General features: G+C 38.8%; 1 protein-coding gene across 1 annotated transcript; it reads left to right on the top strand.

The window, feature by feature from the left end:
• Positions 1-264: 264 nt before the first annotated feature.
• faah (fatty acid amide hydrolase) lies at positions 265-23,139 on the top strand. Its single transcript, XM_066665641.1, has 15 exons — positions 265-528; positions 6,060-6,173; positions 7,932-8,072; positions 11,358-11,491; positions 11,838-12,044; positions 13,952-13,992; positions 14,400-14,524; positions 15,526-15,651; positions 16,527-16,624; positions 16,707-16,806; positions 17,004-17,047; positions 18,154-18,193; positions 18,533-18,641; positions 20,860-21,005; positions 22,553-23,139. Exons 1-15 carry the CDS (start codon positions 349-351, stop codon positions 22,688-22,690), a joined length of 1,743 nt encoding a protein of 580 aa, XP_066521738.1. The 5' UTR covers positions 265-348; the 3' UTR covers positions 22,691-23,139.
• Positions 23,140-23,476: the final 337 nt, after the last annotated feature.

Below are 23,476 nucleotides of genomic sequence, written 5' to 3'. Positions count from 1 at the left end.
ACATGAATTAGCGCCCTCTAGGGTCACAGGACTCGACGGTCACAGAATTCGGTGTAACACCGGCACAGGATCCGCTTTGCTGCAGTGAGTACCGGCACAGGACCCGCTGTGGTGCTGGGTGTACCGGCACAGTAGCCGCCGTGACATACTTTCGGTATTAGTGTGACGGGACAAAACGGGACAGCACCACACCCTTTCCACAACTAATACAGCTCCGACTGGCGACCCGTGTTACTTTAAAAGGCGGGGCTTAGTCAATGCGCTACATATTTCCTCAACGAGCAATACTCTTATAAACTTCGAGATTGCCAGACTGTTTTTAGTTTTGTGCAGCACAGTGAAGAGAACATGGATCGTGAGTGGACTCCTGTGGTGGTTGCTGTGGTTTTTGGCTCCTGTGCAACTGCTCTGATACTGCTGAAATGGACTAGAAATCACAGAGTCCAGCAGAAGATCCAGAGCGCCAGGAATAGGAGAGAAACATCATTCAAAACAGCACAGCAAGCGGTGCAGCAGTTCAAAGAAAAGGTAAAGCACTCGTTCAACTGACTGGTGATGGAAACGGGGAACAACCGTGTTCCATAAAAAGACGAGGTGGAACGATGCAATATGTTGCATATGATGCAAAATGTTACAACGGTAATTGTTAAAGGAGACAAAATGAAGAAGGCTAGAGTTACTTAATCCCCCCTCGAGTCTCTTCACTTAAAGAAACTCTAGGTAGTATTTTTTCTTTAAAATGACACCTTCAGAGTCATTGTGTTGCTTTATTGAAATGTAATCGTGAGAATAGGGCATCTGTCATTGTTACACAGATTAACAGTTCCCTTGGGATGAATGAAATGCTTAATGAAATAGTTGTGAAATGCTTTCATCAAAATGCAAGAATTAATCAAAACAGCAGTTTTTATTCTGTTCATCCATTTTCACTTGGTTCACTTTCTCCTCAGCATTGGAGATCAAGAATGTCCTGGGGTTGTGTGACACTACCTTCTGTGCCATATATGTATATATACATACATTCATTATCTGTAACCGCTTATCCAATTCAGGGTCGTGGTGGGGCCAGAGCCTACCTGGAATCATTGGGCATACACCCTGGAGGGGGCGCCAGTCCTTCACAGGGCAACACACACACACACAGTGTTTTTGGACTGTGGGAGGAAACCCATGCGGACACGGGGAGAACACACCAACTCCTCACAGACAGTCACCCGGAGCGGGAATCGAACCCACAACCTCCAGGCCCCCAGGAGGTTGTGACTGCGACACGACCTGCTGCGCCACAGTGCCGCCCTATATATAATGTAATATATGTACAATACACCAACACTAGGAATTTAAAGACATACTTTTGATTGGCAAAAAGGGGGGATTGGCAAAGAGATTGGCATTACTAATAATAAACATGGATGTATGATTATATCTGAATCATAACTGTCAATCAATTTGCTAAAACAAGTTGGCATTCGACACAATTCAATCTGAATGATATTTCAAAACAATTTTTGATGACATATTGTTCCCCAGTGGAGCAGCATGTTTAGGCAGTGCTAGGTTACTGCAGCTTTGTTTCTTTGTGAGCTACATCATCAAAACGGGCTACATTAAATGTACAATTTATGTCGGCATCATATACTTTAAGTAGCACCTGTTTGTGGATTTAATGGTAGCAAATCTCCCAGCATTGGAATATTGTGGTGGAAAATTGTGACAGAAATTAAAAACTGAGTCTCTGAGTCGGTGTCATAGTGAGTAACAAATTTATTGGAGTAAGGATGCATGGACCCTGCATGGACCCTTCTAATCTCCTTCTCCCCTGGAACAGTTTCTCTCGCCTTTATAACCCTAGCCCCCCCCCCCCCTCCCCTAATTATACAACAACTATCATTCTATTGTCTCATATGACCATGAACAAAGTTACATTATACAGGTGCTCACTCTGTTTCTAACTATCTATGATATTCTGACTGAAGGTCAAGATGTGCCAGCACACTGTTATCTGACACACATACACACATAAGCCTGCTGCCTTCACAGAGTGTTCAAGAAAGGAAAACAGCGTTAGTCACACAAGCATATATGGCTTTTGCTGATATAGATGAAATTAACAATCCCTTTAGATTATTATAAATCATTTCCATCACAATATAGAGCAGTGAAACCACATTCTGTCATGTAACAAAGCTACTGCATCAAAAGTTTGAAAAAGCAATGTAGTTACTGATTATGGCAATGAGACAATACAAATCTTTCTGAACTTGCAGGGTCCTATACTGTCGGAAGAAATGGCACTGTTGTGGTACCCTCAAGGGTACATTTACATAGGGAACATAATTGTACCATATATTAAATGAAAATTTAAAAGTTATGTTGATTTCATACGCCCCAGAAAATGAAATGTACTTGTTGTAAACTTGTCTTCTGGTGGTTTCAGTCTGGATATAATGCTGTTTATTGAGCGCTCTGGTTGAACCTCAGACTGATCTCAGACTGATCTAAAAGTTTGTAAGAGGCACACATCTTTATACCCATTTTACCACCTTACACATGGACTGATCATTACCTAAACAGGATCTGAAAGCACCAGGAACTGTCGTAACACATCACTGTCGTAAACAAGCCATAAACAACCTAGGCCATAAACATCATCTGAGTTCTTGGTGCACTGTCGTAAAGTTAACAGCTGTTCTTATCAGAGGTGTTAAAGCCAGATAATGTGTGATCTCTAAAATGTCCAAATGTTACAGGAGAAATGGTACAATTCAGATAGAAGAAAAAAACAATACAACATTTCTCCCTCTTGTACGTAAAAGAAACATACACACGATAAACTAAAGAAAAATAAAACAAAAAACCGTTTCATATTCCTAAGTGGAATAGGCCTTATTTCTTTCCTAATGTATCTTACATTAGATGTAATTGTTAGTGTAGCGTAGTGTAGTTGAAAGACATTGTCACTGCTCACATCTGAATGTGAACAGCTGCACATGTAGTCCATAGAGTCAGTAGAAGAAACAACAATTACATTTTCAGTCCTGTCAACTTCTTTGATGAGCTATGCTGGATTATCAGGAACAGTGAGATGAACATTTCCATGCAGAAATCTTCAAGGGAGTTTCATTTCATCCACTGTTGTTCTTGACTTTACCTAGAAGGTACAAAAACAAAAAGACTAGGCAGTATCATGTTGGCTTTATATAAAATTTTAACATTTGGAAGAACATCACTATTGCGCTGTGAGGAGTTGGTGTGTTCTGCCCATGTCCACGTGGGTTACCTCCGGGTGGCTGTCTGTGGTGTGTGGTGTGTTCTCCTTGTGTCTCTGTGGGTTTTCTCTGGTTGACTGTCTGAGGAGTATGGTGTGTTCTCCCTGTGTCTGTGTGGGTTTCCTCCGGGTGACTGTCTGTGAGGAGTGTGGTGTGTTCTCCCCGTGTCTCTGTGGGTTTTCTCCGGGTGACTGTCTGTGAGGAGTGTGGTGTGTTCTCCCCGTGTCTCTGTGGGTTTTCTCCGGGTGACTGTCTGTGAGGAGTGTGGTGTGTTCTCCCCGTGTCTCTGTGGGTTTTCTCCGGGTGACTGTCTGTGAGGAGTGTGGTGTGTTCTCCCTGTGTCTGTGTGGGTTTTCTCTGGATGACTGTCTGTGAGGAGTGTGGTGTGTTCTCCCTGTGTCTGCGTGGGTTTCCTCCGGGTGCTCCGGTTTCCTCCCACAGTCCAAAAACACACATTGGTAGGTGGATTGGCGACTCAAAAGTGTTCGTAGGTGTGAGTGAATGTGTGTGTGTCTGTGTTGCCCTGTGAAGGACTGGCGCCCCCTCCAGGGTGTATTCCCGCCTTGCACCCAATGATTCCAGGTGGGCTCTGGACCCACCGTGACCCTGAACTGGATAAGCGGTTACAGATAATGAATGAATGAATAACTACTGCATTGAGTATTACCACGTCTTACCCTACCTAACACTGGGCTCCTAAGATACTGTCTGGAAGTGTGGAATGCTAATCGTATCGTGAAAAGAAGTTGTCTTCACTTTGGGTGTGGCCCCTGTAGCCTACATGCTTACAGTTCTTCCAATAGCTCTCCCAACTAGTTCACCCATCTGTCCCTAGTTAGGTGGTAACACTACTTTGCAATGTGACACGTGTGTCCAAGCTTTCCTTCCTTGACACAATACTGTTGCATCTGTTACTAAAAGCACTTGGAATGGGCCTTTCCATTTTGCATCAAGTGGACCAGCTGTGTGATTTTTAATCATCACAAATTGTCCTGGAACAATTGGATGTCCTCCCTGGAAGGCTCAATTCAAGCATCTTTAACACGTTGTTGAGCCAAATGTACAGAATTGGTGAGCTGCTTACAGTACATTAATAAGGCATCTGACGTAAGATGCACATTTGCCTGTCTAAGACCAATGCTTCCTGGTAGAGACATGGCACCTCCTGTAATGATTTCAGATGGACTCAAAGTTTTAACAAACGCTGCTTTATATTTTGTTTCTGTCGTTCCACCTGACCAGATGTTTGAGGTCTGTACGGACAGTGGACCTTCCATTTAACCTGCAACATTTTCATCACTTCCTGCACTGCTTTTCCTGTGAAGTGTGTTCCCTGGTCAGACTCTATGATGTCAGGCAAATCCCAACGTGGAATATAGCCTTGGACCAGAACTTTGGCTGTGTGCAAAGCAGTTCCCTTTTTTGTTGGATAAGCTTCTATCCAACGTGAACATGTATCAACCACAATCAACACATCTTGTTTCCCTGACAGGGAGGTAGTGTGATGTAATCAACTTGCAGATGTGTGAATGGTCCTGGGGGTGCCTATGTGATCACAGAAAGTGTGGAGACACCCGCTACTGTATTGTTCAATTGACACAATATACATTGTTGCAGTTAAACCTCAAACTAGCATACAAGCATTAGCTAAGGCCACCAATTCAGCAGCTTGGGTAGAAAAATGATCAGGAAGATGACCCTGCGCTGTTACTGCATGTGGTGAACAGACAGCCCATCCAACATGTTTACAGCCATTCAGAATTGTGCTGAACCATCAGTAAACAAAATCAAATCAGTATTTTCCAATGGAATTTCAGAAATATCCATATGTGGACGGTGTGACAAAACAACACAGTCATGATCATCTTCACCCTCATTACAAGTATCAGACAATGCAGTCATCATTAATGATGAGGGATTAGTGATCTGTGCACTTTGCAGGCAAATGTTAGGAGCTGTGAGTGCAGAGAGCCAGTTACCCCATCTCTGAGTAGTATCTGTAATTACACGAGCCGAAGACAATAGAGATTTAACGGCATGAGGACAACGCACTGTGAGTAATTGTGGGGACACCTTTGAGGCTCAATTCAAGTCTGTCACTAAAACTGCATTTTTCCATTTGCTAAACATTGCACGATTACACCACATGCTTAGTGATACTGACTCATTGAATGTTGATAAATGCCTTTATTTTCTCTCAGATCAATTACAGTAAGTCCCTTTTCCATGGCCTTCCTGTCAAATTAATTAACCGTCTCCAGTACATCCAAAATTCAGCAGCTAAAGTTCTCCCATCTACCAAGCACATTTCACATATTACACCTGTCCTCCATTGGCTTCATGTCATTTCTCTGATAAAATATAAAATTCTTCTTTTAATCTTTAAAGCTTTACATGGCTTTAAATTCTAACCTGATTCTCCTTATATACATTTAACTTCTTCTTCTTCTTCTTTGATTCAATTTTAGAGCCAAGAATCTTTCAGTGGATCAATAAGCATTATATTTATTTAATAATTAATTATAACAAATTCCACTATATTATATGTAATGATGCCCAACATTATGGCCTCCTTGTCCAAACTGAAATTGTGCAGATAAAGACGCAACATTTTATTTTAATGCCACTCAGACATCAGACACTTCAGTTTAGTAGTGAATTCCATTCAAATGCAAAACATGTGAGTAAATGTACCTATGCGTATATTAGTTGATTAAGCCTGTTGTAACTGCAGTAATGTGATGTTGAACCGGGAAACAATTAATACAAATTTCTTTTCTGTGTTTGTAGAATCCTGGCCTTGACATGAGTCCCATTTTGGACCTTCCTTTGTCTGAGCTCATCGACCAGATAAGAGCTGGAATTTTGCAGCCTGAAACTGTGCTCCACGCCTACATGGAGAAGGTTCAGTCCAATCAAAACTCACAATCTTTAACTGTTGGGTTGTTCATGTTATTATATATGGATTTGTTATCAGCAGCTCATATTGTCTTTAAAAACATGTGATTTACACTTTATGCAAAAAATAGTAATTTCAGCTTCCTTACTGCACCATCCTTGCTAAGAGAGTGAGTTGAATATGTCACCCTGGAACAACCACATTTGAGCCTAAAGTTAACATGGTTGGTGCTAAGTAACAGTTAGAGTGGCTTAAACCCTGCCAGACTCAGCTATCCGTATAAGACTGGTTTATAGGAATTATTGTCTACTGCTGCTTAAAATTAATTCTCACATTCAGATTTGTTTCTCACTTTCTGTTTTATTAGACATACTAGCCCATAGGATGTGTTAGGTTTGTGTGTGGTGCTGTACTGATTTACATCCATACGCAGGTTTGACACCTCTGGCCAAGAATGCTTTTATGTGTTATCAATAAAAAAAAATAAGTACACTGATACAGATCACACACAGTTTTATGCACAGTTTCTGTTCATATTTTAAAAATCACATATTGTTCTTAAGTTTTGTTTTTACCAGTATATTCAAAATTGTATTTTTATGTTTTTTTCCCACTAACTCTTCCACTAACACTTTTAAAAAAGGTTTGCAGAAAGATTACAAATTTAAATCCCTGAGAAGAATATGAACTTATACATGCCCTTTGTATTATGTGAAATGTTTGGATTTTAAAACTATGGAAACATGATTTATTTACACACCAGATCTATACCAGTCACCTTTGCACTCTACAGTATAGTTATATAAACAGTATAGTTATATAAACTCTGAATGACCTCACTTATGGAATATTTTCTCTGAAAACTATTAACTGAATGAGAACAGGGTCATTGGGCGTAAGGCAGGAACACACCCTGGAGGGGGGCACCAGTCCTTCACAGGTCAACACACACACATTCATTCACACACTCACACGTATGGACACTTGTATGGACAGTTGTCAATCCACCTACCAACGTGTGTTTTTGGACCATGGGAGGAAACCGGAGCACCCTGAAAAAACCCACACAGACACAGGGAAAACACACCAAATTCCTCAATGACAGATTTGTTACACTAGCAAATGCAGTGGTGTTTGGTGGCAACAGCAGTAAACAATAGACTGAACTGTATTAATCTAAATTAACCGATGAAATTAAGAGACAGATATAGTTAAAATTTTATTGACAGCACAATTATAGTTTGCACTTTTATAACTGCATTACCAAAGTTCTGCTTATATAAACAACTTGAGTTACAAATTATTTTTTTAGTAATAAATTTCATCCACATACAAACAACTGTTATTTTCTCTCAAACATACTGTTCCACCTTAAAAGACACTGAGCTTAGAGCAACATTTCCTCACAATCTTGGATGTTCCTGAAATGCAGGAATGGATGTAAATTAATAATTAACCAAGTGCTTTAATTTATAATATTTTAAAAGTACATAATGTGTTGCACTGGAAAATGTGCAAATCAACACTCAAAAACATGCCTACAGCTATTCATGTGGCTGATAGCTTGTTAATCTCATGTTAATGTTCATGTTTATAATTACCTTGGCAGGGACATTTATAGTTTCTCTTCTTATACAGGTAAATTCTGCAGAGCAAAATGTATTACTGAAAAATGGGCTATATATGTATAGCTTTATATGTCAGTAGCTATTAGTGGACCTATTTGTCCAGTACTGAAGTTGTGTCTCTGTTTGAGTCTGCAGGCTCTGCAGGTGAACAGTAAACTGAACTGCAGCACTGGTGTTCTGATGGAGAGTGCAAAGCATCTGGAAGAAATTGAATCCTACAAAGATGGCCTTCTCTATGGAGTCCCCATTAGTATCAAAGAGAACATTGGATTCAAGGTACTAAAACAGTGCATGTGTTTGTTGTGATACAGGTGGACAAATGTCATGAAACTAACCATTCAACTGCATAGATTATGAATGTGCACTAGGTTCATAATTTATAAAAATATTGTAATTAGTCATACACAGGATAAGATGCAAAATATCCTTTGCATATACGTTAAAGCTTCACATAGGGCCCACCCCATTCTCTTCCTGTCCTGTTTTTGTTTTCGCCACCATGTGCTCATTTAGCACATTGCTCTGTTTGTTTTGTTCTTATCTCTGCCCAAGCCCCACCTTAGTCCTGTTTCAAGCCCATTAGTGTTTCCAGGTGATCCTTGTTTGTTCTGTGTATTTATACCCCTTTGTTTGCAGTGTTCCCTTGTGTGTGTGTGTGTGTGTGTGTGTGTGTGTGTGTGTGTGTGTGTGTGTGTGTGTGTGTGTGTGTGTGTGTGTGTGTGTGTGTGTGTGTGTGTGTGTGTGTGTGTGTGTGTGTGTGTGTGTGTGTGTGTGTTTGTTTGATGGCTCTGTGTCTCTTAGTTTACACATGATCATCTTGGTTCATGGCTGTTTCCTGTCTGTATCTTCTTACTTGCAGCTAGAAAGCTTCTGTTATCATCTTTTGTTCAAATCCTACATCTGACCACTAAGTTTGCTGTGGCTGTTTATGATCCGATCAGCAACCAGATACATCTAAAAACATTAAAATGAAATAGTATCCTACACCTACCCACTAAGCTTGCTGTAGCCATTTATGTCCCAATAGGCAACCAATTACCCTTAACAACTAAGGTAACTCATGGAGCCCTACTCATGAGTACCCAAACCACCCATTGCATCACTAGCTTTCCCAGGGGTCATCAGGTAGGCACCTCTGTTTCTCAGTGTTTCATTGAATTAACCCCTGGAATCTAAGGCCTTTCAGCCATGTCTGAGGTGATCTGACGTGTTAATATTTTAATAACTTTCACCTACCTAAAAGTTTTTTTCCCAAAACGCTGCACATGGTAATATTCAGCACAAACCCAGCAACAATAATGTGAGAGAAGTATGTGCGTTGTTTATCTGTTTTTTGTTTAAATTAACTCTAAACATGGACTTCCCTAAAACCTATTTTCAAAGATGCTGATATATAGTGAAAAAACACGTGTTTACAGCTTTGATATTTTAATGAGTTTTTCTTCTATATTGTTACAACTCTAACACTGTCACATTGTTACAAAAAACACTGTTTTTCTCAATACCTGTGGCTCACACATTGACTATACCAGTCAAAGATAATGGCCCATTAGCCCCCACCCCATCAGTGAGACCAACTGAATCACTTGGTTGTAAACTGTGGTATTTTAGTTATTAAGCAAAGACACATAGAGCAACTAAGCCATAAATATGAGCTTCAGATGACTGCTTGAAAGCAACAGAGAGCATCCAAACTTTATTACAAGCAGCTGAGCTCTGTGCCTCTGCGCAATTATAGAACATTTACCATCATGAATTCCGTTGCTGGAATATATACTGAACTAATTTAGCATCAAACCTAACCAGCACCAAACTGCTGCAGAAAAACAAGTCAAATATATTTCACTTACTTATCACAAAATGAAGCTGTACCTCCTCAGGCAGCTGAAAACTGTGACTGTGCCGTCTTGGAGTTCGGCAGTCAGTGTGGAAACACAGCCATGTGCTTTTGTTTATATGACTAATATGAGCGCTTTCTCTCGTAAATTAGCATGCTATTATCATATGAATATTATGGTTCGGCCATCAAGGGTCACATTTGAGTCTTAGAGAGAAATGTGCCTCTAGTTACTTATCTTTCTATAACAACCAGGTAAAAATACATTTCTACCTCCATATAAAAATTAGACCCTTTAAGGTTCTGTTTATTATGTTTCTAGGATAAAAACTCGCTAAGTTGCATAAATGTTTTTGCACAAGTTCTGATCAGGAGCACTGACTCCAGAGGGTTAATCCCACAGCACCTCCTGAATGCTCAGCTGTTGAGTCTGGTGTTACAGACCCACCCACCTCCAAGCAAGTTTTAAAGTCTTACCACTCCCTTAACCATCAAAAACCATAAATCCATACTGGCCTGCCCGGTTACTAAGGCTGTACCTAGCCCCACTGGCACTGTTAATGCATGCTCAGTGCTACCAGTCCCAGATTTTTATGTGCTACATCACCAGCAATTACAATAACATTTCTACAGTCTATTCCTCCTACTATTTTGCCCTTAGTTTCTGGCCTCTGATGCCAAACTGCCCAAGCAGGGTTGTGGCAGACTTGGCTACATATCCCCTAACAGCTATTTTCTTCCTTTTGAATGCTTCATCTACTGTATCCTCAAATGGAATTGTTAATTCTGTGAAGTAAACTAACTTGTGGGACAAACTAACCTTACAAGTTGACAGATATTGTTCAACGTGCCAACCCCTCTACATAATCTACAACTAGGGTCTTCACCTACTCACTTTCCAAGATGTTGCCGCATTAAAAGGATGCCATAAGTTGCTGCCAGCAAAAAAAACTTAAAATGACTTGCCTTTATCACCCACAACTTTTGCTAAATGTTCTTCCACTTCTATAGATTCTCCCAACAAAGCCTCTGGCCTTGTTTTGCTTGCGACACTGCTGTCACCAATTCAGGAAATATGACCACACAGCATTGTCTAAAATCCAGATTTTCTGCTAATTTTTTATTATTCTGTGGAACAATTGCATTTAATGGTGCTGTGGCTCATTCTCATTTAAAGGACTGGGTGTTGTAACTCGTTTTTCCTGGCAGGGCTGCATGAGGCAAATGTTGATTTGGTCTGCAACACACCTGACACCTGGCACATATAAGGTGGACCTGTGGCTGATGTTCATCATGAAATCATCATCTCAGCAGAAAAAGAACATTATCTAGAATGAGCTGATGATTTACATTTAGATTTATTTGTGGTTATAGCTATGTTAAAGAGTTGCGTAGAGTCTTCCCCAAAATCATGTAGAGTAGTTGCACAAATGGGATATTAAACCCATTAAAGCTTTACACTGTGTGAAATTCCAGGTTGTATACAAGAACATTTTTTCCCTTTCTTCTATAAGGCCACCATTTTTTCTATGTGAAACATATGAGCAATGATTAAATTGGTCCTCACCTTGAGACATTTTTTTGTTCAAGTTTGAATATTCACACAGAGCAAGCCAAAAAAAATCCTGGCAGACAAATTTCCAGTTAACTGTGGTCCATTTAAATTTAAAATGTATAAAAATTGATATAAAAATGTTTGTTCCTCTATATTTGTGTGTAATTAGGACTCTGACAGTACGTGTGGGGTACTTTGTAAGCTGGATGACCCTGCAGTAAAAGACAGTGTGGTGGTCACTGTACTGAAGAGTCAGGGAGCCATTCCCTTCATTAAAACCAATGTCCCACAAGGCCTGCTCAGGTAAGAGTGTCCACCAATGACATCACTTAATACACTAAGCTCAGTCAGGTATAGAAAACCACATGCAGTAAAAAACATATCCATTCATTTTACTGGCTTGATTGTCTGATAAGACTTTATACATTAGACATCTGTCAATACATAATTTTACAAGTGTTGAATGATCAGGTGCACACAAACATTTAGCCATATGATGTACCTTATACAGTACAATGCCAAAACTGTAAACAGAAACTGTAATTGTGTTGATATAATGTATTTTAGTCCTCTGGAAATCAAACATTTTGTGGTCAGTGTGTGTGCACTTGTGAATCGTGATGTAGACTTTTTGTTTTATGCTCTGTAGTTATGAATGTAGCAACCCAATCTACGGGAAGACTGTTAACCCCTGCAACCTTCAGAAGACAAGTGGTGGATCTTCAGGAGGGGAGGCTGCTCTGATTAGTGGTGGTGGCTCTATCCTGGGTTTGGGGACAGACATTGGCGGAAGTATTCGCATCCCAGCCTCCTTCTGTGGCATTTGTGGCCTCAAGCCAACTTCTAACAGGATAAGGTTTTATGCGCATACTATTCATAGCAAAGGTTTACACTAATAATTCAGAAAATATTTAAATTTACATAATTTTTTTCCTCACTCCATATAAAGACCAAATTGTCAAGACATGCTTGGTGTTCGGTTTGAACATATATCAAAATTATGGCAGAAGCTAAAAAGACAAGTGGCAAGCATGTTGAAGTCTGAATTTTGTATGTTTCTCCATTACATGGACAAATGCAAGTTATATGACAACATACGAATATATACTCATAATTTCAAAACATACAGCTAAAAGGTTTTTCAATGATTAACCCATCTATGGCAATGAATCCAACATTCAACATGTTGTGACAGCTTGGTTTAACAATATACATCAATTTGCAACTACCACTCACTGCATCCTCTACAGCTCAGTGGAGAACATTGCCACATCATGAGCAAAAAGATTAAACTTTACAAATGTGTACAGCCACTGCAATGCATTTAGCTGATCGGGGAGAGCAGACTGGACTTTGTAACAAAGGGTAAACATATCCTTTTCTAAAGGGAAAACAGTATCTTTCACTTGTCCTCCCCAAGAGTTCCAATATTAAAATCATGAACAAGTTATTTAAAAGCAATTGTTCGCAAATAGTTTTAATGTTTAGAATTAGAAGGCAATAAAAATCAAATTAAGCTTCTGAATGAGTGAACAGACTTTCAAGCTTATGTGGATGCATTCTGAAAATTACAGAAAGTGTAAATTCCAATCTCATTGTATATACTTTGTGCAGCAGCAAATATTATATATTTGCTATTGAAATACATTAGCTAATGTTCTACTTGCAGTCGGCTGCACACATTTGTCACTGCTCTTTGCTTGAATCTTTGGTCAAGGATTTATGATCCTTTTGAAGCTGGGTATTTAAAGCACAAGTTAGCCATGTCTTGAAATACACCAACCAACCATAATTTTATGACCATCTTCTTCACACTCACTGGTCAGGAATCCCACAAAACCACCTAGTGCAGGTATGATTTGGGTGGTGGATCATTCTCAGTGCTCCAGTGACACTGATGTGGGCGTGTGTTACAGTGTGTTATGGATTAGACACAGCAGTGCTGCTGGAGTTTTAAACAATCTTTCCACTCACTGTCCACTCTGTTAGACACAACTACCTTGTTGGTCCATTTGTAAATGTAAAGTCAGTGGCAGTAGCTCGTCTAATGCTGCGCAGTTTGTGTGGGTCAGTCTCTAGTCTTTCATTAGTGGTCACTGGACACTGCACACAGGACACTGCTCGGATCGACTTGTACCAGCACAACACACTACCACTATTTAAGTGTCACTGCAGCACTGAGAATCATCCCCAACCCAAATCATACCTTCTCTGTGGGGGTCCTGACCATTTAAGGAATAGGGTTAAAAGGAACAAACAGTGTATGCAGAGAAATAAAATGGACTACAGTCTGTAATTTTACAACTACATAGTGCTACTGTATGGTCAGAGGAGTCTATGGGCCAAATATGCCGTAGAGAATTGAGCATCTGCATTATGTCATGTGATTAGTAATGCTTGTGTGGTATCATCAGTATGGGTTGATTGGTTTGCTATTCAATTACAGGACACTTGTACATATTTCAAAAATAAGTCAGGACACTGGGACATGGACTAAAAAACAGGATTGTTCCAGGAAAATTGGAATGTCTGGTGACCCTATATATAACATTGTAGAATACACATCTGACAAGTAGATCCCTGCAGTGTGCCAGAATACAGCAAGAAAAAAGTGCAAATGTATACTTACTGTAAGGAGGAAATCTTTTATAAGTTCATAATATTTGTTCAGAATTGTAATTTAATGTGTTATGGTAAGATTATCTTGATAAGATGCACTGCTTAGCTGCAATGTTAATTTGAGCATTTTCTCTTTACACATAGTTTACGTGGACTAAATTCTTGTCTTAAAGGTGTAAAAACAGGTAACTCATTTAAACATATTTACACAAGTTTCTATTTTATCTAGAAAGCCCCATATCCAGAAAATTTGGGACATTTTGTAAAATGCAATAAAGCCCACAATCTGTGATGTGATAATTATGTTAAAGAATTTAAAAGCAGAAAGAAAATATAGCATCTGGGTTGCTAGTTATCACTGAGCAATGTGAAGTTGGAACAGAGGCAAGTTTACATCACCTTTCCTTTTATTTAATTATTTGGGAACTGAGCAAAACAATTGCTAAAGTTCTGCAAGTGGATTTTATGTGCATTCATTTTGCCCCTGTCCCAATTTTCCTTGGAGTGTTAAAAAACACTGGAAAACTATTCTTTGTGCTTTTTCAGTTAAAAAAAAAGTTTTTGGAAACTAAAAATCTGTGCTTGATTACAGTCTTGTCTGCCATTGGTCCCATGGCCCGGGATGTGGAGAGTTTGGCGCTCTGTATGAGAGCTTTACTCTGTGAGAAGATGTTTATGCTGGACCCAACAGTTCCACCTTTACCATTCAACCAAAAGGTACACAACAGTAGTACAGATTTGTTGATAGCTAACAATACTCAGCAGTGCAGCAGAGAAATGAAAATTAGTGATAACAGAAAAGCAAATTCTACTAAATTCTACTAATAATTAAAAAAAGTTAAAAATATTATCACATTAGCTTCTTAACAGAAATTGCCTTTCTACCTTAAATGCTACAGCAGAGTTTGTGCTTAGTTTTTCTTCCCCCAGATTTTTATTGCACTATAAAAACATGCATTTAGCTACTACAGGCCACCCAAGGAATGTAAATAGTGCACATATTTAATATGGCATGGGAAATTTAAATAAATAATATTGTGGAGAATATACAGACTATAAATACTCCATCCATTATCTGTAACCGCTTATCCAATTTAGGGTCGCAGGGGGTCCAGAGCCTACCTGGAATCATCGGGCGCAAGGCGGGAATACACCCTGGAGGGGACGCCAGTCCTTCACAGGGCAACACAGACACACACACATTCACTCACACCTACGGACACTTTCGAGTCGCCAATCCACCTACCAACGTGTGTTTTTGGACTGTGGGAGGAAACCGGAGCACCCGGAGGAAACCCACGCGGACACGGGGAGAACACACCAACTCCTCACAGACAGTCACCCGGAGCGGGAATCGAACCCACAACCTCCAGGTCCCTGGAGCTGTGTGACTGCGACACTACCTGCTGCGCCACCGTGCCGCCCACTATAAATACTATATAGTTTAAATACTATGTAGTTTTTTCTTATTGTTGTACAGCACACATACTAATGGAAATTTTTTATTCATGCTTTTCTGCTGTTTTTGTATCAAGCAGTATGTGAGGGTTTAAAGTTGTAGCAAATTGGAAATGGGCAAGTTCTTGAGTGTTGTATCCCTGATTCCCTCTGCTGAAACAGTTGTCTAGGCATGTTGTATTTTTAGGATATTTGTTTTTTTTATCCATAAAGTCTTTCAACCAAAAGATCTTTAATATTCTTTCACACACTTTGAACAGGTGTACGAGTGTTCTGATCGCTTGAGGATTGGTTACTTTGAGAATGATGGGTACTTACAGCCATCTCCGAGCATGGCCAGAGCTCTACGAGAGACCAAGAAACTTCTGGAAGAAGCAGGACACACAGTATTCTCATAACCCTCTTAATAAAAATGAACGAAACAGCTGCATAATATGAATAACAATGATCCTTTAAAATAGTGGAAAACATATTATATTTATTGTGTGTAGTATATAGTTATTGACTACATCTTTAATAACGGTCTTTCTCCTCCATCATTTCTTCTGAAACCAAGTAAAACAGGAAATTTTGTCTCTGTTTTGCAATAACAGTATCTTAAATGAAAGTTTCACATTAGATGGTAGAATGTTGCTGTGAGGATTAAATGCCATTAGATCAAGACAACATAATCAGGTTTCAACATAATTAGCTCACTGATGTTGGATGATTCATTCTGGATCACAAACACTATTCTACCTCTTTACAAACAGGTTGGTTTTAGTCCACCACTCCAAAGAACAGTTTAACTGCTCCATAGTCAATTGCTAGTGCCTTACTAGTCAATGCTTACCACTGAACAAGGTGAATTTAGGCCCATAGGCAGCTGCTCCAGAGTCCAATTTTTATGCTTTTATATGGATATTATACAAAGTGTCTCTGCAAAAAATTTGTTTGTTTTTTTTTTGTTTATGTTTTATTGCTTTAAATATCTGTAGAAAATATTTGGTAGTAAATTGAGATTTTATATAGATAGGTGAGAGATTAAAAAAATATTTTGAAAGAACGAGTGATTCCTATGTAATGTAATTTTATAATAGTTTATATTAAGTAACTTCCTACAATGCTCATTTGACCAGAAGTGTTCCAACATTTAACAATAACTGTAAATGCTTGTTTTTTCCCATAACAAGTTTGGATCTACAGTAGCATCTGTTATTGATTAGAATACAGCTTCTTTCTTTACAGGTTTTACATGTTTCTTTCTCTCTTTCTGCTCTAGTTAGTTCCATTTAAGCCTCCAGCTAACATCAAAGTCATGCATGAATATATTGTTAGAAGTACTTTCGCTGATGGAGCTGCCACCCTTCTCAGTAACCTGTGAGTCCCATACAAGCACTGTATGCGGGTTATGCATCTGTATATACTTTATTCCTGTGTGTGTCTATGCTTTTGATTTCAGAAATGACGGCCCCATTGACCCATGCCTGCAAGCCCAGATCACTCCTTATCGTTTTCCAGGCTTTTTAAAAAAGATTCTATCTGTCATACTTAAACCTATTGTAAGTTCAGTCAACTTTTATTATTCACACAGAATATTACAGCCATTTTTCATATACAATTAATATGATGAACAACGAGGCATGTTTTATACACTGGGGAAGAATTGTTGCACTGTAACTTTTTAACTAGCTCATTTCAGGCAATATAGACATGTGTTGGTTGGTGTCACCTACATTTACATTTTGTTTCTTCTCAGTATCCACGTATTGCCGGAGCTATGGATGCTCTTTGTGGAATCAAGTAAGACTTATACATATAAACATTGAGTTTCAGTCCATTCTCAGTCCATTCTTCTCAGTGTGAAACTCTGCTGAACTTTTGACCAGATTATTTTTTTATGCTATACCAGATTCAAATGAGTGCATTTATGGTCAGTACCTCTTACTGAGGCTCAGCCCACACAGATTGGGATATTTGGAATATTGGGATATTTTCTACCTCATATTTTCAAAATGGCCCCGTCCACACGAATAAAAAAACAGTTGCATTATCATCCCGTAACAGTAGGGGGTCATAGTATCTGTTTAAGAGAGACATCAAAACACCACAAAGCATGAGGAAAAAGTTTTAATCCCAAATCACTCCGTACTCCCTATCATTCAATTCAATTTGACTATGCAAGTCATTAAATTACTTGTCTCAGCCACAGACACTGGCCCACAAGCAAACCAAGAGTCTGATACCTTCAGTGTGCTAATCTGGCCTCACAGTCAGTATTCTGCCAATTGCATTCTGATTGGCTGTCTGTTTATCTGTGTATATGCACTTCTGTGTATTGTTTTGTACCAACTCTGATACTGGTCAGACTCTGGTACAAAATATGAGACTGTGAAATTACTCAGACTAGATCTTAATAGAGTGCATTATATATTTCTGTTACAACAATATTTATATTTATTTATATGTGGGAATCTGAAATCTAGTCATATCTGAATGTATACATTGTAGTATTATGATTATGTAATTTATAATGAAGTGAAAAGCTATTTGAATTTGACACATTGGAAAAGACAGACACGCTGTGTTTCTGAAAATCTCAGTATTCCTCATCCACATGAGAACAATGACAACAGCGTTTTCAGAAATCTCCACCTTAGAGGGGGCCTGAGATGTATTTAGTGCTGGAATATTTTAGCTACAAGCTCAGTTGAGATGGGTAAGTGTGGAATGTAGAAAGACTGCAACAGTTATGATACCATACTTTTCTGTGAGTAGTTCAGAGTTCAGTTCTATTTGTACTACTGGATTTAAAAAGAGCTCTATCTTTATCATCTTCTTCCTTCTTTGTTATCTACCTTCATCAAAAAATGAACATCAACTGTTATGTGTTTTCTTTGTTGATACAGGTCTATTGCCGACCTGTGGAAACAGCACACAAATACAGAGGTATTGTATTTAGTTCTTATGTCTGTTGAAACACAGATGCTTTACTTGTTCACTTTATTAGGAACCTCTCCCATTGATATTTGTCTAGATTATACTTCCAATATGTAAGAGTAAAATTACAGGCTGGTTTGGAGGACTATTTTTAACAATGACACTAATACAGTAACCTGTATTATAATGGTAGGAATGGCACTATAATCAGAAACTGATCATTGGGGAAGGACTCTTTTTAAGATTGAATATGTACTATGCATCAACAGAAGGGCAGTCTGCACCAGCAGGGTGTACAGCGCTAGAATATTGGTGAAGTTGTTGATTAATGTAATTTTCTGTTTGTAGAATTATATCCATGAGGTGATAAACCAGTGGAATGAGCTGGAAATGGATGTGCTGCTGTGTCCAATGCTGGGTCCTGCCTACAACTTCAGTTACTGCGGGAAACTCACCAGTATTGTGCCCCTTTCTGTCTTCTTTTTAACTTTTATATTTCAAAGCAATTTCAGTTACTTCACAATGAGAATGGGTAGGGTCAAATATAATATAATATCTTCAATTCATGGTCTTGATATTGTCCCAATATTTTTAGAATACTCAGATAATGTTTTAATTTACATGTTTTATAGATTTACACATTAAAGTTTACACATTATAAATAAAACGTTCACATAATATGCAGGACGTCTTTGTATAAATAGCACTAGTTAAAAAGCAGCAGGTCCAGTTATGCAATTTTGTATTCAGTTAAGCAACACCACATGAAGATCAGCAGATCATCTCCTGGTATCATGAGGACTCAAACTTTTGGCAAAACTCGTGCTATTTATGAGCCTTCAGCTTATTGCTGGATTATGGAGCCTTGAAATCGCTGGATCACTGTTGTGTATAATGTTTAGGGAGTAGCTGAAACTAAAGAGTTCTCAGTTGCCAGTAGCAGGATTAAGAAACCTTAACATTAGCAAATCAGCAAATGTGGTGTATGTGGCTAGTTTCCTAACTAGTTTTGTTGTGCTTCAAGACAGCTTTAATCTCTGTACATGAAACCTCCAAACATCTCCAACACAAAAGTAAATAATTCTGCAAATGAGGCATTAGGTTAATTGGTACAATTTAGTTTCCTTCAGTTCCAGCCTCTAATTATTGTATTTTGTATTTTTAATGCTAAATATATACATTGCACCAGTAAGAGCAGAGTGTGAAGGTTCACTTAGCAGGGTGAGTGCACAGTTTTGCTCAAAATATTGCAATGCACACAACATTATGGGTGACATAACAGAGTTCAAAAGAGGACAAATTCTTGGTGCATGTCTTGCTGGTGCCTCTGTGACCAAGACAGCAAGTCTTTGTGATGTATCAAGAGCCACGGTATCCAGGGTAATGTCAGCATACCACCAAGAAGGACAAAACACATCCAACAGGATTAACTGTGGACGCAAGAGGAAGCTGTCTGAAAGGGATGTTCGGGTGCTAACCCGGATTGTATCCAAAAAACATAAAACCACGGCTGCCCAAATCACGGCAGAATTAAATGTGCGCATCACTGCCAAGGCCTACCGAACCATTCTGGAGGACCATGTGCATCCAATGGTTCAAACATTGTATCCTGAAGGCGGTGCCGTGTATCAGGACGACAATGCATCAATACACACAGCAAGACTGGTGAAAGATTGGTTTGATGAACATGAAAGTGAAGTTGAACATCTCCCATGGGCCTGCACAGTTATCAGATCCATATATTATTGAGCCACTTTGGGGTGTTTTGGAGGAGCGAGTCAGGAAATGTTTTCCTCCACCAGCATCACGTAGTGACCTGGCCACTATCCTGCAAGAAGAATGGCTTAAAATCCCTCTGACTACTGTGCAGGACTTGAATATGTCATTCCCAAGTCGAATTGACGCTGTATTGGCCGCAAAAGGATGCCCTACACCATACTAATAAATTATTGTGGTCTAAAACCAGGTGTTTCAGTTTCATGGTCCAACCCCTGTATATATATATAATTTATGACCACCACCTTGTTTCTACAAACAATATCTGTCAGCAACACTGACTACACGGGAGCACTTTGTAGTTCTACAATTAAAGTCTATAGCTGTTACTCTGCATACTTTGCACCCACTCCCCCTTTCAAACGGTTTGTCAATGGTTAGGAGCACCAGAGCATAGTTATCATTTGGGTGGTGGATCTTTCTTATTGCTGCAGTGACAGTGATGTGGTGGTGTCTCTGTATTGGTAAAACTGGATCAACAGCACACAACACACACAGCACCACCATGTCAGTGTCACTGCAGCTCTGGGAATGACCCACCAACCATCATTCCTGCTCTATGTTCTGTAGGGGTCTTGACCATTTGAAAAGGAGGATTGGCAGTGGCTGAGAGAATTGGCATTAAGTGTCGAAACGAGGTGGTCATAATCTGATATGATGATGTGTATATATAACACAAATGGCTATACAGAATCCAAATATTACCAGTGTTCTATGTTGGGCTGAAATTGGATTTTTTTTTTACTTGTTTGCAATCAGTTGCAGTAATTATTCAGTAAAGTATAAAATTGTCACCCCCCCTCCCCCATTCCCCTCTTGAATTTACATGAGATATGATATACATTTGAACAAATAATCAGACTGACTAAAAAAATGCATGTGTATGTGACTTGTTTTAGGTGCCTTGAGTTACACAATAATATACAACCTGCTCAACTTCCCAGTGGGGGTCGTGCCTGTAACAACAGTAACAGCGGAAGATGAAGCTCAGCTGAAAGATTACAAAGGGAATTTTGGAGATATCTGGGACAAGCTGTTTGTTAAGGTTAATACAACAATGCTGAGTTTGTCTTATATTCCACAAGTTAAACAGAGCAAGCAGCAGTGATGTGATTTTAGGTGACAGAGTAAATGATTTTCAGTTTTGATATACTCCTTTGTGCGCTGGGATTCAGATCAGCGTTTTGATGGATTAGGCATTAATATTCAGTTGTACCTGTTTTGATGAAAACTGATAAGAGAGAGATTTGCTTTTAAAAGGTAGTGACATATAACATCCAGTAAAAACAAGAATCTGTGAAAGTGTTGGAATCATTTTCAATCCAATATATCTATACTTTTTGGTAAAATTTGGTAAAAAAAAAAAAAAGCCCTTGCTTTGCAAATGTGAAACAAATAAAGTGACAGAGAAACAGCACAAAACAAGGAAGGGCAAACAAAAAAAAAGTTTGTTCTGCTGCTGTGTTCAAACCTCCATATTCATTCTCCAGAATCGTATACAGTGCCTTTTTTGTTTCTTTTGTATTTTTTATTTAAATGACAAAAGAACGAAGAAAAGATGGCTAATGTTTTTGCAGGCCAACTTAATTGTGTTTTTTAGGGCCAGAGACATTTTTACAACTCCCTGTGTTATTTGTGACTTTTCCATTTAATTACACGTTTTAGTCATTTAGGAAAAAATTATTTTTGCCCACTCTTACTAAAACAAGGATCCAGCAGCTCAGCAGTCCATGGTTGCTCTTGTCTGATTCTTCTCTCCATGATATGCAGAAAATGCAGTTCTGCATGTGCAACAGCTGTGTGAATTTGTAGACAAGCACATGTGCTGTCAACCAAGTTCTGTCACTTTGAAAATTTAATGTGTGTGTTTTTTTTTCCGATCTGAAAACATGCTGAATCTCCTTTGACCTCTGCACACATTTTGTGTTATTCAGACCATATAGGATGAGGTCAGGCTCAGAGAAATCAGTAGTGTTTCTGCATAAAATTGATGTATGTTTTCTTCTTGCATAATAGAATTTCAGGTTGTAATTTCCGTGGCAGAAAAAAATACAGTCATATTCATCTGTAAAAACACTAAACGTTTTTCCTTTGTACTTTTGTCTGCTAGATCATTGTTCAGGAGATTTAACAAATTACTAATGTTTGTTTTGATTGCATTTTACACAGTATACCACCTTTGTTACGAATGGGGTTTATATTTTGTTTATGTTCATGTCCAAGGTTGTAATAAACGTGAATTGTTATAGTGTTTTAAGGCCTATGATTCTATATATAATTATTGACTTTACTGAAGATGGGGCCTTTATCTAATGTTCTGTAGTCTGATGTATTGTGAACAGTGGCATTGCAGCAATTTTACGGTCAGTAAAATAAAACGTTTAATTTGCCACATGGGGGCAGCATTTCTCATTTACACAAGCCCCTTAAAGTAAATGAAGTGCTTGCATAGGTTAGTGTTGGATGAATCTGATACTAGTTGTAAGTATACAGATAAATGTGTTTGTTCTGAATAGTTTTACTTCACAGTTTTGAACTTGGGCTATTAAGCAGACTGACAAAATTCTGATTGTGTGTGTTTTATTGTTACAGGCCATTCAAGGCAGTGTGGGTTTGCCTGTTGCGGTGCAATGTGTGGCTCTACCATGGCAGGAGGAGTTGTGCCTGCGCTTCATGAGAGAAGTGGAGAGAGTTTGTGCCAACAACAAACTCTCTAACAACACACACTAACATATGTTTGAACAAATACACTTGCTGATACGTACAATATGATGTAATCTATTGATCCTGCTATGCTCTTTAAGATGTTATAAAGTACTAAGGATTCTTTTTTTTTTTTTTTTTTTTTTTTTGGAAGAATAGAATAGTGTTTCATTCCTTAGAGACACATTTTAATCTTCATTTTGAGATACCAAGTCAATATACAGAGATAGTATCTCAAATTATTGAGAAAAATAAAAATGTTGAGATACTTAAATATTAGTAACAACGTTTTTTTTATGACGAAAACAAGCCTTCATATATATGATTCATATTTTAGTGATTATTTTTTCAAATTATAGGACCTTATAGGATCTTCATGATGGCAAATTACCAGGAAAAAAAATATGTATATCAAATATAGTTTAAATAGGCTTCAGAGTAATTTTGGAGTATTTCTGTTAGTAGAAAAATTGTTAGAATAAAATGTGTATTTTTTTTTTTCCACTAAAGCTAAAAACTCATGAGGCGGCACGGTGGCACAGCAGGTAGTGTCGCAGTCACATAGCTAAGGGACATGGAGGTTGTGGGATCGATTCCCGCTTCGGGTGACTGTCTGTGAGGAGTTGGTGTGTTCTCCCCGTGGCCATGTGGGTTTCCTCCGGGTGCTCCGGTTTCCTCCCACGGTCCAAAAACACACGTTGGTAGGTGGATTGGCGACTCAAAAGTGTCTGTAGGTGTGTGTGTTGCCCTGTGAAGGACTGGCGCCCCCTCCAGGGTGTATTCCCACCTTGCGCCCAATTATTCCGGGTAGGC

This window comes from Hoplias malabaricus, chromosome 3 (assembly GCF_029633855.1).
Source record: "Hoplias malabaricus isolate fHopMal1 chromosome 3, fHopMal1.hap1, whole genome shotgun sequence".
NCBI lineage: Eukaryota > Metazoa > Chordata > Actinopteri > Characiformes > Erythrinidae > Hoplias > Hoplias malabaricus.
This window is presented reverse-complemented; position numbering and strand designations above follow the sequence as displayed.

What these genes read in the sequence shown, in the direction of transcription:
- faah (XM_066665641.1), top strand. Translation starts at nt 349, where the DNA reads ATGGATCGTGAGTGGACTCCTGTGGTGGTTGCTGTGGTTTTTGGCTCC. An exon ending in TGCAGCAGTTCAAAGAAAAG is followed by an intron (nt 529 to 6,059) that starts GTAAAGCACTCG and finishes CTGTGTTTGTAG; the next exon opens with AATCCTGGCCTTGACATGAG. An exon ending in CTTTACCATTCAACCAAAAG is followed by an intron (nt 14,525 to 15,525) that starts GTACACAACAGT and finishes CACTTTGAACAG; the next exon opens with GTGTACGAGTGTTCTGATCG.